Below are 18,212 nucleotides of genomic sequence, written 5' to 3' on the forward strand. Positions count from 1 at the left end.
TATATGTATTACACTTGATTTCTCACCGACACGCAAGTGTTGACGTTTTATTTTAACACATGTTCAGGTTTGCTGTAGCTGTTTCTGGAAGCTTGAGGACACATAGGATGTTTTCTTTTCTTTTGGACCTAGTTTAAAATGTAACAAGACAAGTTTATGTTATTTGAATATTTTGAGTTATGATATGATTAATTTTATGTTACTTCGTGAAATTGTGTTGCGCGTGCGCGGTAAATGTATTTAATAAATATTGACACCCAAATAGTGTCACGAGTAATGAAACAATACGTGGCGCCCCGATGTATAATCCGCCATCGGTCGGGGTGTTACACCCGTCGCGTACCGCGGCGCCGCCTTTTTACGCCGCCTTATGCGGTGATGACACGTGGCCTGTCACAACGTGCCACGTGTTGACACGTCGTTGGACACGTGTCCACTGACTCAGCAATCCCATCGCGCTACGCGATGGGTTGATTGTTACCCCGTCGCGTACCGCGATGGAAGCAAATTTTCAAAATTTACATTTTTGGTCCCTGTACTTTCTATGTTAGTATTCTTAAGCCTTAATTGTAAAGGGTAAAAGACGCGGTGTTACAGTGGCGGCAGGTATGGCGGTGACACAGGGGGTGGCATCGGCGCATATGGTGGTGGATGTGGCTGGTATGGTGGTGGAGGTGCAGGTATGGTGGAGGAGGGGCTGGTATGGTGGAGGAGGTGGGTGGGTTTGAGAGAGGAGAATATAGGAGATTAAGGTTTCAGAGAAAAGTCTGATGAGAATGTGTTATAAGAGGTTTTAGAAGAGGCTAGAAGTGGTTGGACCATGTTTGCACCAGGAAGTAGGCGTGCAGGCGTTTTTTAATGAAACATCTTCGTAAAAACAAACACTCTGCAAATGGCAATGTCTGCGCGGCACAGACAGAAGATGCCAGGAAGCTCTTTTGGGAAAAAAACAAACACCACCTTATTTTGTATTTGGTTGAACACGTTATGAACTTATCTTGTATTTTGTTAAAATTTTTATTTTTTATGAAGAAAAATTGAGCTAAACCGAGCCGAGTGGAGCCAACTTGTTTTAAAACTAAGCCTAGCTTGAGCTCAAATTTTCAGCTCGTTTAAATGTTGAGCCAAGCCCGAGCTTGCACTAACTAGCTCGATTCATGAATAGCCTTAGCCTTGGTGCTTAGAAATGAGAGAGAAAATACAATTTAGTTACTAAAACACGTCCAATAATTTGAATTTGTATCATCTGTGCATTTGATAAAAGTCTTGAAAGTTTTGTAAATTTAGCATTTGATAAAAGTCTTAAGTTTCGTAAATCTATATTTAGTTTTATGTTATAAAAATTGAAAGAGAATAGTACCAAAATGGTCCCCCAAATTTGGTTAAATTTGTGACTTTCGTCCAAATATTTTTTATTTTATTTATTTAATTATTTACTATTATGATTTTATTTTTGCAACCGGACCTTTGAAGTTTCTCATATATTGTTATTGTCTGTTTAGTCACTACCTTGTGAATACTTTTATGATTTTATTATGTTTGACTTAGAAGAGTTTTAAGGCTTACGTAACGCAAATATTTTTTCGGATTTTTCAAAACTAGATAACCGTATATTTAAAAGAGTAAAATGACTAGTAATAAACAAGGCATATTCACTTTATCGAACTTATGACAATCTCGATCTTTCCAATTTTTTGATTATTTTGTACTACTTATGATAGGTTTATATCAATACCTAGATCATCATAGGATATAGCTACAAACCTTGATGAGTTTGGTTTTATCGTTTCAACCCTTGTTTAGATGCATTAAGTTTGTTTATTAGGTTTAAAACTTATTTTTCATTGAAATGATAAAATATGCCTTTAAATGATCCATGAACATCTTATTTGACTTTTTGACCAAATCTGGTTCTAACAGGATGTCTGTCTTTAGACATGTCAAGTCATAAAGTTACACGGTTCGTTAAATTGTTGGATGGGTTGTCCCAACCTTTTGAACATAACCTCATGTGAGGTTGCTTTTAGGTGGACTGTCAAAATGGTTAAACGGTCCGTCCAACAAACTAGACAAACCTATCTTTATTAAAATTCATTTTAAACATCAAACAAACGTTTCTTTATGCATTATAAGCTTCCTAAATGTCTTATAACTGTGTTTAGGATAACAACAACACCTTACACCATTTTAATAAGGTTTGATGACCATAACTTATATTACAACTTAACTGTAAATAAACACAATTTAAACAATCTTAATGTTAAAACCTTACCTTGTAACGACTTGGGAACTAAGGATGGGCTTTCTTTTAACACCTCTAGAAATATGGTTAGAACCTCATTACAGTATTATTCGCCTTCTTTGTTGATGGAGTATGCTAAGAACACTAGAATATTGGGTTTGTGGCTTTGGGTTTGTTAAGAAGAGTTAATAGATGGACACTTTATTGGGTTTGTTGATGGAGTTTATGGAATGGACACTTTGGATTCTATTTATAGGCTCAAATTAATGACACGAGTCATCAATAAGTGTGTGACACATTATGGCCGTGCTCTAAAAAATAGTTTGCTGACTCACCCATTAAACTGACCGTCTGAAGATTGTAGGCATATTAGACAATCCGTATAGTTCTAATCTTCACAACTAAGTACGTCTTTAGAAGGAAGTTTGAAAAGGTAGATGGATTAGACAACTTGCAAATTTGTTATCTTTAGGATTAAGGTACACATTAGATGGGTTGTCTAGCCTTCATACCGTTCGTCAAATCCTGGCCAGATTTCATCAATTCCTAATACAAGTCGTCTCATCCATTAGAGGGTTCATCGAAATTTTCATATTTACGGGTTGACTTTGGACTTAAATTTTGGCATAATTACCAATAGGCCTTTATACTTTCAAAGTTGGCAAATTTGGTTTGAAATTTTCGAGATGTTACATTTTGCTTCAAGGTTGCACAAGTGAAGTAGATGTTCAATTGTTTCAAGATACTCACCACAAAAGACCACAAACACTAAGGAAACAAAATATGTCTTGCTAACAATTCAATCTTTGTAGAAAGTTTGTTTAGAGAAGCTCCCTATGCGGATTTTTTTAAACATTTATGGGGATGTAGTTGAATAGTCATGAACATACGAGTCTGAAGGTAGCAATTTCGATTCTAATAAGGATTTGACTTCCTTGACTAAGATGCCCACTTGTCACATTTTTTACCAGTTCCATTGATCCTTACACATGAAAATGCAAACTGAACCATTTGCATTTAAGTGGTCTATATACTCAACACATTGAGCATGCTCGAGTTCATCAATGTTCCATCTCTAATTAGGATCAAACTGTTTACTGAAGATAATCCATCTTACATAATTTAACTTTGAACAAACACTAGAAAATATCTTTAAAAACACCAAGAACATTCCAATTGTCCAACTAAAACATTGTGTTAACCCATACCAGTTGAACTTTTTAATTACTAGATAACTTAAAATTAAATTGAGCTAAGTCTTCCTAAATATCGTTTATGTTATTCCACAATCCAACTTTTTTTAATTATTTGTTTATTTTTTACCGTAATCCTTTGCCAAATTCGATTTTGCTTTTGTGTAATTCTTTGATGAGCTTTCCCCAATGGGAACCCAGCTAGGTTTAAACCTCCAAACCCATTTCGGGCTAGACATTTATTCCGGACGATCCAAAAGATATTGGCATATTGGAACGTTCCTCCCCATAAGAAATTACATTTAATGCTTTCTAACACGTGTAACTACTAGACTTAACAAATTCGTGTTTAATACATTACTATCTATAAAGGTATTTTTTTTGTTTTGTTTACTATAATACTTTGCCATGATCGATTTTCATTGTGTAATCCTTGATGACCTTTACCCAAAGGGAATCAAGCTTGGTTTACACCTCCGAACTCATTTCGGGCTAGGCATTTATTCCGGACGATCCAAAAGATCTTGACAGATTGAATCGTGCTTCCCCGTAAGAATTTACATTAAATGCTTTCTAACACGTGTAATTACTAGACTTAACAAATTCGTGTTTAATATATTACTATCTATAAGATTAAAGTCATATATATCACTATAACATGTTAGTTAACTAATTATTAACTTTTTTTTTTGGTATTGAATTGAAAATAATAATATATAAAAATTCATTCAAAAATAGGAAATAGGAAAATAATAATAATAATAATAATAATAATAATAATAATAATAATAATAATAATTTATAGTGAAGGGAAAGAAGAGAAGAAGAGGTGACACAACACAAATACAAATTACACAATCAGAAGGCAATCAAATCGGGAGTTTGTGCTTTTTGCTTAATTAATAATTAATAATCAAATCATTTGATTCTTCTTCAGTCCGATCGCGAGCTGATTGCAGCACTCAGTACCAACTCCGATTCATTGTAAGATCTTGATTTCAACTGCAGGTCAACCGATTCGATTATTAGGGTTTTATATTCCGATCCAATTCAACTTCTCTAGGGTTTATATTTTATAATACCAAACGCCGTCGTTTTCTCACCAACTGATACATAGATAGATAGTATGGTAAATTAATCCCATAATGGTGGTCAGGATCCTAGGGTTGACTCGCAGAGAGAACGAGTCACCACGAGAGATCACCCGGAACAACCTCCTGAGCGACACCGGTGGCGAGAGCGGCTGGCTCATTCGCTTCTTCGATTCCGCTTTCTTTTGCGAGTGGATTGCTGTTAGTTATCTGTATAAGCATGATCATCCAGGGGTTAGGGATTATCTTTGTAATAGGATGTATACTCTCCCGCTTTCCGGCATTGAGAGCTACTTGTTTCAGATATGTTACATGCTTGTTCACAAGCCCAGCCCCTCATTGGATAAGTTTGTTATTGATATCTGCTCCAAGTCGCTTAAGATTGCACTCAAAGTGCAGTGGTTCCTGATGGCTGAGCTTGAGGATTCCGATGATAACGACGGGATTAGTAGAATACAAGACAAGTGTCAGATTGCTGCTACTATTTCCGGAGAGTGGGCTCCCTTGATTAAACCGCAAAGTGAGCCTGCAACGAATGCTAGCAAGAACCAGGTGCTTACTAGGTTGTTGTCTTCGAAACAACGGCTGTTGTCGTTAGCGTCGTCACCGCCTCAGAAGTCTATGTCGTTTTCGCCTTCTGTGACAAACCATTTGCAAGATGAAGGTAGTAGCAAGGCGTCACAGGATGATAACACGATATTTAAAAAGTTTATTCCGAGTCCGAAAGTGCGGAATGCGTTTCTGTTTAGGAAATCTGTTGATAAAGATGAAGACGAGCCTGATAAGGAGCCTGACAAGGAAGGGTTTTTTAAGAGGCTGTTAAGAGATGGTAAAGATGATGATGAACCGGATAGAGAAGGTTTCTTCAAGAGGCTTCTAAGAGATGGTAAGGATATTGATGAACAGGACAAAGATGGTTTCTTCAAAAGGTTGTTAAGAGATTCTAAAGACGAAGACGTGCGAAAGTCTGTTGATAAAGATGATGAGGATAAAGAAAAGGATGGATTTTTCAAGAGGCTTCTTAGTAAAGATGAAGATGATGTCACGTCCAGCTCAGATAATAAATTCTTTAAACGGTTATTTCGTGATAGTAAAGGGGATTTGGAAGATAAATCCGTTTCAAAGTCTGTTGAAGGTGATGATAAAGATGGGTTTTTTAAGAAGCTTTTCAGGGATAAAAGTGAAGAGGAAGATAAAGTGACAAACTCTGCCGATGATGATGAGAAAGAAGGGTTTTTTAGGAAAATATTTAAAGAAAAAAGTGAAGACAAAAAAGATGAAGCTGCTAATGAGGAAAGCAGCAATGGTTATGCGAATGGTGTGGAAGAAGAATCTTCAGATTTCCCCTTGTTTCGTAGATTTTTTCGTTTGCAATCTGATGATGCTAAAACAGTACCAGCAAATGAAACCATCAATGGTGGCGGGCCTGAAAGCAGTCCAGGAACAGAGGTATTTTTTCGAAAGTTGTTCAAAGACCGTGATCGTTCTGTGGAAGATTCAGAACTTTTTGGATCAAAAAAGAACAAAGAGGTTAGTAATTTTTCTTTTATCATTATTTGCAAAGTTCTTTGTTTATTTGACCATTTTGGTTAATACTTGAAGCCACATACTCGATACTACTAATTCATACTCTTAGCTAGTACAGCTGAGATGCATATATTCTAGTTGTTTTCCTTTATTGCAAAATTGTTTGATATTCATTAGCCTGTTCGATTATCTGGTTTGGTGGTGATTAAATTTGTTTATGGATCTTTATAAATTTGAATATTGTGCAATAGCTGTCAATACTTTACCTAAACAAAATGGATCTTTGGATTATACCTTTATTTGTTTATGATTTATTGTTTTGTGATATTACGTGTTGAAGTATTAATGCACTTAACAAAAAAGTTTAGGATCATGTAAGAGGCTTTGATTTTGTGAGTTGTGTATATGGAAGTTAAAACAGTCTCATGGCTCACACAAGGACATTGATGTTGACTCTTACATATGCTTTAATCTCTCGTCTCTTCTTAATATAAATTAGAGTCAACATAAATTTTTTGTTACATTAATCACCTTAATGGCTAATACTTAATAGGTGATATTGTAACTTGATATTGATAAAATAATAACAAGCAAATGAAATATTTGTATTTTTTTATAAAAACTGTGGTGTATTGCTTTTGCTATCTTTTATGATTTTAACTTTATCCTTTTAGATCAGATTCTGGCTTTCTGACTGTTTTGGTGATTAACTCGTTAGAACTACAACTATGTTTCCTATTCGCTTTGCAAGTACATTAGTTGGGTATTTTATTCTGTGGAATATCTCATAAGTTTATCTTGTTGTTGATCAACTTCTTCCATAGTCTTAATATTTGGGTAGGTTTGAATGCTTGTTCTGTTGTGGTGTGATGAAGTATTTGGCAAAAGCAGCCTGACTGTCTCTATGGTATGCTTATTAACAATGTTTTCGTTGGCAGAAGCAAAAGAATGAGAATTCAAGTCTTAAGCCACCATTACCAAATACAACCGCGTCACAGTTTCGTAAGGGGACATATCACGAGTCACTTGACTTTGTTCACTCATTATGTGAGACATCATATGGCTTAGTAGATGTTTTTCCCGTTGAAGATCGCAAAAGTGCGCTTTGTGAGGTTGTGCTTGTCTTTCTCTCAATATCAAGTTAAGTTTATATTGTCTGTGTAGGTAAACAGTTTTCTTTGTATTTACTGAATCTTTGATTTATGTCTTTGTAGTCGCTCAACGAGATCAATGCACATGTTGCTGCAGCCATAACTAGTGGAGGTTTCTTTCTCTCTCTATCTCTATAAAAGCATACCTCATTTTGTTGTGGATTATCATGTTGTAAATATGTGCATTTGTCTTATACATAGTGTGCACATTATTATTTTTATATCATGTTCATGATAGCAGACTATAACCATCTGCTATCTCTTTATTGTCATTTGGTGAAGTGCGTTTATCTTGGTTATGTGCATTATATTAGCTGAAGTGATGCATTACTATATTCAGTTAAACTGTCTCGTTTTGAATTTTTTTTGGTTACATGGTAGGCGTGTGCTTTCCCATGGGGAAGGGAATGTACCGTGTGGTTCATATACCAGAAGATGAAGCTGTTCTTCTTAACTCCAGGGAGAAAGCACCTTACCTAATATGTGTTGAAGTATTAAGAAGTGAAACCGTGAGGTAATTACATTTCATGCGGACGTGGACTGTCTCTGTGTTTATTGTTTTCTTACTGTGGTCTTTATTTTTTTCCAGTAGCTCTGTGAAGGACGGCTCGACTTCTCACAAACTTTCAAGGGGTGGAATCCCATTAGCTAATGGAGATGCGTTCTTACCAAAACCTCCTCCATGGGCCTATCCACTATCAAACGGGCAAGATCTTTATCATTCTAGTCATGATAGGATGTCAAGATCTGCTTCTGATGCAATTGACCAAGCAATGGGTCAGTTATGGGACTCAAAAGCAAAGTTTGTTAATGTGCGTCTTGTTGTAGACAATCCATCTCCTTGCTGTGCAAACAACTTTGAAGGATCCAATTCAGATTTTGGTATTCATCATTGTCAAGGTAGAGAGGGTGTCAGTTGTCAGTCGGATGGCAGTGATTTAGAGTGGGTGAGAGTAGTATTGACCGCAGATTCTGGGGTCAGCATGGATGACATAGAGGTTCAGGAACCACCTCGAAAAAGGGAACACCGCCGTGTTCCCAGTACCATAGCTTTAGAGGAAGTGAAGGTACATTTTTTGCTTTTTGATTATTAATTACTGTCTTGTTTCTGCTACAGTTTTCTAACTTTCAAACTTTATAAACGAGTCATGAGCAAGCACATGCGTGGGTGCTTGTATCTAGTCTAACATGAGATAAGTGAATGTTTTGTTTGGTTATGCAGGCTGCTGCATTAAAGGGAGAAGCACCTCCCGGACTTCCTGTAAAGGGGACTGGTCAAGCTTCATCTGATGCACAACAGAAGGTGAGCATTAGCAAAGCGGTTAACATATTTTTATTTTTGCTAAAAAAGTAATATCTGAGACATGTTTCATTTGAAATAGGACAATGATGGTGCAACTCCAAAAGCAAGTGATGCATTGTCTGGTGAACTTTGGCAAGCAAAAAAAGATAGAATACGTCAGGCTTCAGAGTTTGGGAAACTTCCTGGTTGGGACCTCTGTTCAGTAAGTTCTGCATCCACTTTACAACCTTTTGTACTTATGAAACTGTTGCCAGTCCATATTCTCTTTTTGTTTCTGTTGTGTTGGATTTTTTTTTTCCATAAGAACAAAGCAAGTTGTTTTTTTTGAGAAGATTTGGGCTATGGAACTAGCTTAAGTGTGTTTTATAGTTAATTGTTTTGATGCGAGAACGAAAGCATTCAAATGGCTCATGACACTTTAGTTAATCAAAGACCGATAAACTGAACCATAGGTTCCAAGAACAATGTTCTTATATTTAATATTCAACCAAAAACTAATAATCTAAACAACCTTGGATCCCTATTTATACTAAACATGGAAAAAGATAAACTAGGAAACGAGATAACATAAAAATAATAAAAGATATTAAAAATCAAAATTCAAATAAAGAGATTTGCATCATACTCCCCGTCTTCGAAAAAACTCGACCTCGAGTTTTGTCTTCGAAACAAAGCCATCCGGATCAAAAGGAACATCAACGCGCTCCTTATTTATTAACTTCATGACATGCCCAAACAATTCAACTTTGCAAACCACCTCGCGCGAATCTGAACTTATACCACTTGGGTCTATCGGATCGCTGGTTCTCTCCACCTCCTTCTCCCCGTCTTCGAAAAAGACTCGTCCCCGAGTCTTAAGTACATCGAAAAAATCATTGACACCCCGAGATAAAAGACTGGCTCCTTTGTTTTTGTTACTAGACAACTTGATAATCTTTAAAAACAAACTTGAAAACTTCAAAAACAAGTCACCGGTTTCATATGGAGCATTGGAGTGTTTCTTGTTTACTTTATTCATTCTAAAAAAAATTCCATGCATTACACGTAAATTGGTTATGAGATGCATGCTTGCCTCAAACTTCCAACCCATAATTTCTCTAATTTGAAGATCACATGCATATGGAATATTTAAATCAGTAGACTTATTATCGGGAATTTTGCACAAATTTTTAGCAACCAATATCTTCTCTTCCAGCTCGAAATTCAAATTCCTAATATATCCCAATTCTTGTGAATTCAATTCCGTAGGAGATCTCGTGATAGTCAAACCTTCCATAATATTTGCCGGCACTAATGGAGCTTCCGAACCAACACCACCCGCTACCTCATCATTGCCCAAAGCCACCTCCTCACCATCTGTGTTCACCGCAGACCCAGCCGTAGCCACCCCATCATCGATAGCTCCGCTACGAATATTTTGCAAAAACAACCATTCTTCTTCATCAAAATCAAATCCGTCTTCATCATACTTCGGACCTTCTTCCAATAAATCAATCCCGGCAAACAATTTACCCCACTTAATATCATCTTCCTCGTCCTCGTAATCATCAAACACGGGTGGCGAATCATAGATAAAGTCACCATTGAAAGAAATCACATCTTCGTCCTCATAACTTGATTCAAAGAACCGAGGTGGGTGACGGAAAAACGGATGCTCCTCTCTGTCGTCACCTTCGTCCCAGACGACGATGCTCGACTCGGTTTCCGCCTTGCACATCTCCCGTTGTAACTCGAGATCGCGGACTCGTTTTCGGAGCCGTTCGATCTCTTCCAGATCGCGGACTCGTTGTCGGAGTCGTTTGATCTTCATAAGATCCCGTGCGTTGGAACAGACTCCACCGCTGCCTCGGTCGGCGAATCTGCGAATAGGAAATCGATCTTCTCCACGAGCACACGAATAGAAAACCCTCCTTTCGTTGCCTCGGTCGGCGATTCTACGAGCAAGAAAGTATTCAGCTTCATGTCGAGCCACTTGAGAACCAAAAGCTCTGATACCACGGAAGCATTCAAATGGCTCATGACACTTTAGTTAATCAAAGACCGATAAACTGAACCATAGGTTCCAAGAACAATGTTCTTATATTTAATATTCAACCAAAAACTAATAATCTAAACAACCTTGGATCCCTATTTATACTAAACATGGAAAAAGATAAACTAGGAAACGAGATAACATAATAATAAAAGATATTAAAAATCAAAATTCAAATAAAGAGATTTGCATCATAGAAGGAGGTGAAGAAGCCTGGGAACCCGATAGACCCACTTGGTACAAAATTTAGATCCGGGTGAGATGACCCATGAGGTTGAGGTGTTTAGGCGGGTCATGGTGTCAACAAATAAGGAGCGGGTTGATGTTCCTTTTGATCCAGGCGGGTATGGTCCGAAGGCAAAACTCGAGGACGAGCTTTTCTAAGATGGGGAGTATGATGCAGGAGCATCTTCTTATTTAAATTCTGATTTTTATTATCTTTTAATATTTTGTGTTTATCTTGTTTCCAAGTTTATCTCATTTTATTTTAGTATAAGTTAGGGTTTAAGGTTATGTATTATTCAGTTTTTGATTAAGTTTATTATTAAAAGAACATTGTTCTTGAACCTTTGGTTCGTTTTATCGTCTTTGAATAATCATGAGTCTCCCGAGCCATTGATCGCTTCCAAAACTGCATCAGTTGGTATCAGAGCTTTTGGTTCTCAAATGTCTCGACATGGAGATGAATACTTTCTTGCTCGTAGATTCGCCGACAGAGGCAACGAAAGGAGGGGTTTCTATTCATGTGCTCGTGGAGAAGATCAATATCCTAATCGCAGAGTCGCCGACCGAGGCAGCGGTCGAGTTTATTCTGACCCACGAGATCTTAAGAAGATCAGACGACTCCGACAACGAGTCCGCGATCTTGAAGAGATTCAACGACTCCGAAAACGAGTCCGCGATCTTGAGTTACAACAGGAGATGCGCAAGGCGGAAACCGAGTCGAGCACCTTTGTCTGGGACGAAGGTGGCGACGGAGAGCAGCAGCCGTTTAGCCGTCATCCAAACTGGTTCGATGAACCGATCTATCAAGAAGAGTGTTTTCCGGAATTTATCTATGCATCTCCACCCGTATATGACGAGTATGAAGATGAGGAGGATTTGAAGACTGATGTGGTGGATGATGATAAATTGATTCACGTGGCCGATGATGATTCAGATGAACACGTTGGATTTAAAGAAGAGTTCCTGGGTAATGTTAATGTTTATCGTTCGTTCAAGAAACCCCACGTTTTTGAAAATAATGAACGCGGTGGCAGTGTGATTGCTACAGGCTGCAATAAGGTGACTACTGGTGGCGATGAGGTAGGGGGTGGTATTGGTTTGGAAAGTTTGAATATTGCGAGATCTCCCACGGATTTGAAATTACAAAATATGGGATCTATTAGGAATGCAAATTTTAAAAAGGAAGAGAAGATTGAGGTTGCAAAAAAAGTGGGTATACTTACCGATAATAATATCAATAATTTAAGTGTGCCATGTGTAGGTTATAATAATATTTATGAATTGGTGATGGAAATATGGATGAGAATCACGAGGCTCTCTTGTCCATGCATGCCTTTCATGGAATGGATCTTCAATTTAGAGTCTGTGTGGCGATGGGTTCTAGGCCCACCACTAACAAACAAGTCAATACTCATACGCTTTTTCATCATATGGACCGGGCTAATGTTCCCTTCGAACCGGGTGGCATGAAAATTTCAAAAGTGAGCAAGAGACGAGTTAGTATTCCATTTGAACCTGGTGGCCTATCTTTGAAGTTTTCAAGTTTGTTTTTAAAGATTTTCAAATTGTCTAGCAACAATGACAAAGGAGCCTGTCTTTTATTTCGGGTTATTAATGATTTTTTCTATGTTCTTACGACTCGAGGACGAGTCTTTTTCGAAGACGGGGAGAAGGAGGTGAAGAAGCCTTGGAACCCGATAGACCCACTTGGTACAAATTTAGATCCGGGTGAGATGACCCATGAGGTTGAGGTGTTTAGGCGGGTCATGGTGTCAACAAATAAGGAGCGGGTTGATGTTCCTTTTGATCCAGGCGGGTATGGTCCGAAGGCAAAACTCGAGGACGAGTTTTTCGAAGATGGGGAGTATGATGCAGGAGCATCTTCTTATTTAAATTCTGATTTTTATTATCTTTTAATATTTTGTGTTTATCTTGTTTCCAAGTTTATCTCATTTTATTTTAGTATAAGTTAGGGTTTAAGGTTATGTATTATTCAGTTTTTGATTAAGTTTATTATTAAAAGAACATTGTTCTTGAACCTTTGGTTCGTTTTATCGTCTTTGAATAATCATGAGTCTCCCGAGCCATTGATCGCTTCCTAAACTGCATCATGTTTATTCATCAACTGAACTTGCCAAATAGGATTATACAGGCGAGCCATCATTTACCTTTTTAAATAAGCTGATACTTGCTTCAAGTTATTATAACCGTATGTTTTTCTGATATTACAAGTAAATGAAACAACAATAGCGGCAATGCTGATATGCCATAAAGATATGCTTGTTGAGGAGAAGTTTCTTTAAAGAATCACCATATTTGTAAATGAAACTTGAAAGTTGAAATTAATAGGTTGGCTGAGTGCTCAAGATGGTTCTTTTACTGTCTTTTGTAAGTAGTCAATGCTAATAGTTCCAAGGCCATGAATAGATGCTTGTTGTCAACTTACAACATCTGATAAGAGTAAAATTGGCATTGGGAATTTCTTATTAATCAGAAGTATCAAGTTATTACAATATCCTTACATATATTTGTTGCTAGTTGTGAGCTGTGACTCACTTAAAGATGATGAACGGTAACATTGTTTGACTCTTCTTATTGTACATATATTTACTGCCTACAAAATCTCTAGGAATGTTAAATTCACATGTCATTAGGTTTTCTTCATTTGTGGCTATAACTTGGCAAGTTGATTTTTGCTCTTGCGACTAGTTGATAAGATTATAGAATAGCGCACCTACCTTTCTGTCACCACATCAGCTATTTCTGATAGTGCTGTATTCTCTTTTCATTTTAAATGTTCTCTCCTTTTCAGGTTATTGTGAAAAGTGGGGATGATTGTAGACAGGAACATCTTGCAGTGCAACTTATTTCTCACTTTTACGGTATGTTTGTTCCTTACTCGTTAAATTGTCTAGATAATGCATATTGTTGAACACATCAACATCATAAGGGTTTTGTTGTAAAGACAGTGTTAGCTTTATACTTTTTCTGTATAATCTGTAGCACAGTGGTGATTATACCATAGTGAGGTAGTTTTTTGTTTATTTTCTGTTGTATTGCAGATAGGTTAATGTGTTTTTTTTAATTATCATGCTAGATATATTCCAAGAAGCTGGACTGCCACTTTGGCTGCGCCCTTATGAAGTGCTTGTCACATCTTCCTACACAGCTCTAATTGAAACAATCCCAGATACGGTATGTTACCCCATCTGTATCTATTCAATGTCTCAAATATAGTGATATCTATTTCTAATATATACACTGTTCTTGGGTTCTTTGTAGGCATCACTTCATTCTATCAAAAGTCGATTCCCCAATGTCACAAGTTTGCGTGACTTTTTCATTGCCAAGTATCAAGAAAATTCATCAACTTATAAACTTGCACAGGTAAGTGGCAGTTGAGAGGAAGATGTAATGTGATTTTTCTTGTGCATACTTTGTTGCAAGCTGCAATTTTGATTTTTGGATTTTTATCTGACTATTTTGTAGTCAGGAAAATTTTCTTTGACAAAATATTAAAAACCATTTGATTGAATTTGATTGTACTATTGAAGAGAAGAGGCCTCAGTATACACCTTATAAGTGTGTCATATTTTCTTTGATTGAATTTTCATCTTCCCTTTTTCTTTCTTTTTGAGGCCTTTCCTCCTAATAGTAAAATCTAAGTTTGATATCTGACTGCAAGTGTTATTTGGCACTCCTCTTACCATATATGCATTTATAGTATATAATAGTGGATTTTATTTAATCTAGGTGTAATAACTAACATATATTATTAATTTGTGTATCTTGTTTAAAAATGAACCAATGGTGATAAGCAATACAAGTTTTTAAACTTTTTAAATTTGAAATTTTATTTTCTGAATTAAACCTTAGTTAATTACACCAAATATTTCGTTTCTATACAATTTCCTATGAAAGAACTGGCCTGCGAACATTATTAAAAAGGAACCTTAGTTAATTACACCAAATATTTCGTTTCTATACAATTTCCTATGAAAGAACTGGCCTGCGAACATTATTAAAAAGGAAATGGGACCTAAATTTCAATGTCATTCTACTTGTATACTTCATGCTCAAGTATTTCTGGATTTAATACTGAATTTTTGTTGTAGAGGAACTTTGTGGAAAGTATGGCTGGATATTCCCTTGTTTGCTACCTGCTACAGGTTTCTCTCTCCCTTAACATTCTGAACACATAACAAAATTGATTTAGCATTTTATGGTATTTGTATGGCATTTCTGACTTCTGAGATCTTCAAGATGATGTTTGCTGGATCATCATTACTGTAATTTGAAACCTGCAAGTGTTTTCTAGAACATGTCTCATTCAGATAACATATGTACTACAAACGTTTAATTGCTTGTTGGTAACAGTTGCCGTCTTTCCTTTCTAAATAATAGATTGTCGTATATTCATGTTGTTTAATGTGGGCACAACCGCACAGACATGTAGCTTGGCTACACCTAAAAAAATGGGTTGTTCAACATTTTAGACTTTATAAGCAAAATAAACGTTAAAGCCGATGCCTTGTCAGCTAATTTGCTTTTAGTTGGAACTCATAAATCTGTTAATTACTTCAGCAAGACATTGCATTTTATATCTGTGGAAACCCTTTCGATCCTTGTTTTATTTGTCTTCTTGACATCTGAAGTGAACACTTACAATAGCTGCTTTGACTTCTATATCAAACCTTTCAACTGGAAAATTTTTGAACCTGTATATCTCCGCTCTGTTAAAAACGTTCTACACCTAGCTAAATGCATTTGAACTTTTATCTCTTCTAATTTTCTTTTATTTTTTGCATAACTTGATTGATTTCAAATGGGCATCAGATGCATGGTCATCATGTGGTTCTTTTCATATTCTCGTGTAGGTGAAAGATAGACACAATGGCAACCTGTTGCTAGATGAAGATGGGCATATTATACACATTGATTTTGGCTTCATGCTATCTAATTCACCTGGTGGAGTTAATTTTGAGAGTGCACCATTCAAATTAACCCGAGAACTTCTTGAGGCAAGTAATACATTAGTGGTACTTAGATTCATCAATCGAAGAAATTAGCTGACACTTGTCTTGTTTTAGGTTATGGATTCTGATGCTGAGGGAGTTCCAAGCGAGTTCTTTGACTACTTCAAAGTATTTTACATTTCTCAACTTTTAAACTTTACATATGCATATGCACGGTTTATTGCGTTGCTTATCCTGCTTTTTGATTCAGGTTCTGTGCATTCAAGGCTTTCTAACATGTCGGAAGCATGCAGAGCGGATAATTCTACTTGTGGAGATGTTGCAGGTAATGAAAACATGTAATGTTTTGGTGGCTACTTATGTTAAAAATATAGGTTGCCATGGTGGCTCATGTTTTGATGTTATTTTTATTTGTTAAAAAACTGACTTTTAAACATGTATTACCGGGTACATGGGTAGATGTGGCGGCTATTTTGTTCAAAGTTGATGAACAATGTTGCATAAATGTTCAGTTGTACTTGCTGACATGACATATCAGTTTTACACAATCGTCACAACGTGTAACCATTTTACACGATTGGCATGCCATGTCAGATATGTAACTGTAATTCTGGGTCAAATTCAAATGAAAAATTCATAAGCATTGAAACAAAATTGAAACTTGTGGTCAAACTTTTTTTTTATTTTCCCTTGTATTTTTATTAAAAGTTTTTAGTTGAACCAAACATTCATGATCAGGTAATATATGTTCTGAATTGCTTTTCTTTAATTCTTTTTCTTCAGGACTCTGGTTTCCCATGTTTCAAAGGCGGTCCTCGGACAATACAGAACTTGAGAAAAAGATTTCACTTAAGTTTGACCGAAGAGGTAAGTTTGACTTTCATTTTATATTCACAACACGCTTTTAAAGTGTACTTTTCCTAAGTCTCTATTCTTTTTCCTCAGCAATGTGTATCCCTAGTACTTTCCCTGATCAGTAGCAGCTTAGATGCATGGAGAACACGCCAATACGACTACTATCAGAGAGTTCTAAATGGCATATTGTGAAACTAGTCGATCCCATTTTATTATTCTTCACTTGCCAGCAGATGAAAGTAACCAACCGACCATCTTGAGATACAAGTTGTATAAGTGTGATGGGTAGATTGCATATTATCATGCCACACGGAACAGCATGATGTCATCATGGGGCTATATAGGCCAACATACAATACTAGTGTACAGGGCCATCTCATGGTGTTTGCTTTGACCATGATTATGCCATCATCATATTTGGATCTATGCCACAAGATGCTGTTCCTGTTACTGTACATCTGTTTCTTGTTTTTAGATGAATTTTTGGTCAGGAGGAATGGGCGGTTCATGGTTATCATAAACTAAACCCAATGCTTCTGTTTACTTGAGCACCAAAATCAACTCTAGCATATGGTATTGTGTATAATTCTTGTTTTCTTTGGTTGATATTATTTGAATTAGTGTGGGCTTTTGTGTTTCTTTTTTTTTTTCATGATCTATGTAATTCATAACCATCATATAGTCATTTTCTTACTCTTCGTTTGAGTCCGAGCTTTTGGTTTTTATTTCTTGCAGTTGACTTTTGGTTTCTGTATATTTCGATTGGGGATTAAATTAGGGTGTAACGACGCATGAAAGCTACTTAAATCATAATTTACAAAAGTGATGCTGGAGAGAGCATACTAATACGCCCTCTCGCAAACCTTCTCTGCAATACGAAGCAAGCAAGCTAAGTTAATGGTTATTTTTTGGTATTCTGGGTGGTGTACTAGATCTACAATACGATGCAAAACTTCTCTACAAAACTTCGGCTATTTTTTTTTGGCATTGTTGACCTTATTTAATGGTTTTAAAGAATGATTTATGACGTTAAGTCTCCTTAGAAATAAGTAATGGTGTCTAATTCAATACCTTTCCTGTAAAATCAACACAACTTATCGCACGTGCCTTGGTTTGAAGTATATGGTTCAAAAAATACTTTGATATTAAACGGGCATCTTTTACGTTTAGAAGCATAGATAATCATCACTTTTTTAAGTACATAAAGTTACATGGGTTTTAATTCGATAATTCGTAGGTTGTTAATATAGGTCAAGTTATTCTATAAAGGGGAACAAATATGAGAATGATGCTAAGGATTTATAACTACATAAAAAACCCCTTAAAAAGTTTTAAAAAATAAATAAAAAAAATCATAACTCAAATTTAATAAAAAAACAAAAAATGTAAAAACACAAAAATGTTTTCACCGTCTATCTTGTTCTCATAAAACAAAAACCACAATGGTAAGTGAAAAAAATCGTGTCTTTTTGTTTATCATTGTGTTTTGTGTTTATTTTTGTCATTGATTGCGTCTTTTTTTCTTGACATTGTATATTTTTTTTATATTATGTTATATTACTTAACATTGTGCTATATTTTATTCGGCATTGTGTAATTTTGCGATCTATTGTGTCT

At 36.2% G+C, this 18,212-nt stretch overlaps 1 protein-coding gene across 2 annotated transcripts; it reads left to right on the forward strand.

The window, feature by feature from the left end:
• Positions 1-4,232: 4,232 nt before the first annotated feature.
• On the forward strand, positions 4,233-17,336 carry LOC143555636 (phosphatidylinositol 4-kinase beta 1-like). 2 transcript variants are annotated; one of them, XM_077045159.1, is made up of 16 exons: positions 4,233-6,056; positions 6,992-7,165; positions 7,268-7,316; positions 7,586-7,718; positions 7,797-8,271; positions 8,427-8,507; positions 8,587-8,709; positions 13,577-13,646; positions 13,862-13,959; positions 14,047-14,151; positions 14,880-14,933; positions 15,642-15,785; positions 15,855-15,908; positions 15,991-16,065; positions 16,524-16,607; positions 16,686-17,336. In XM_077045159.1, the coding sequence occupies exons 1-16, from the start codon at positions 4,581-4,583 to the stop codon at positions 16,785-16,787; spliced, it is 3,297 nt and encodes a 1,098-aa protein (XP_076901274.1). In that variant the 5' UTR covers positions 4,233-4,580; the 3' UTR covers positions 16,788-17,336. The 2 variants fall into 2 exon arrangements, 1 of the variants encoding a protein (XP_076901274.1); XR_013139237.1 differs by lacking the exons at positions 16,524-16,607; positions 16,686-17,336 and having other exon boundaries at positions 7,794-8,271; positions 15,642-15,908.
• The last annotated feature ends 876 nt before the right edge of the window (positions 17,337-18,212 follow it).

This window comes from Bidens hawaiensis, unplaced genomic scaffold, assembly GCF_021521415.1.
Source record: "Bidens hawaiensis isolate Kalapana, Puna unplaced genomic scaffold, B.hawaiensis_p1.1 tig00018221_1, whole genome shotgun sequence".
NCBI classification, from domain to species: Eukaryota; Viridiplantae; Streptophyta; class Magnoliopsida; order Asterales; family Asteraceae; genus Bidens; species Bidens hawaiensis.

Coding starts and splice junctions, on each gene's coding strand:
- LOC143555636 (XM_077045159.1), top strand. CDS start 4,581: ATGGTGGTCAGGATCCTAGGGTTGACTCGCAGAGAGAACGAGTCACCA. Junction 6,057..6,991: donor GATCAAAAAAGAACAAAGAG/GTTAGTAATTTT, acceptor TTTCGTTGGCAG/AAGCAAAAGAATGAGAATTC. Junction 7,166..7,267: donor GCAAAAGTGCGCTTTGTGAG/GTTGTGCTTGTC, acceptor ATGTCTTTGTAG/TCGCTCAACGAGATCAATGC.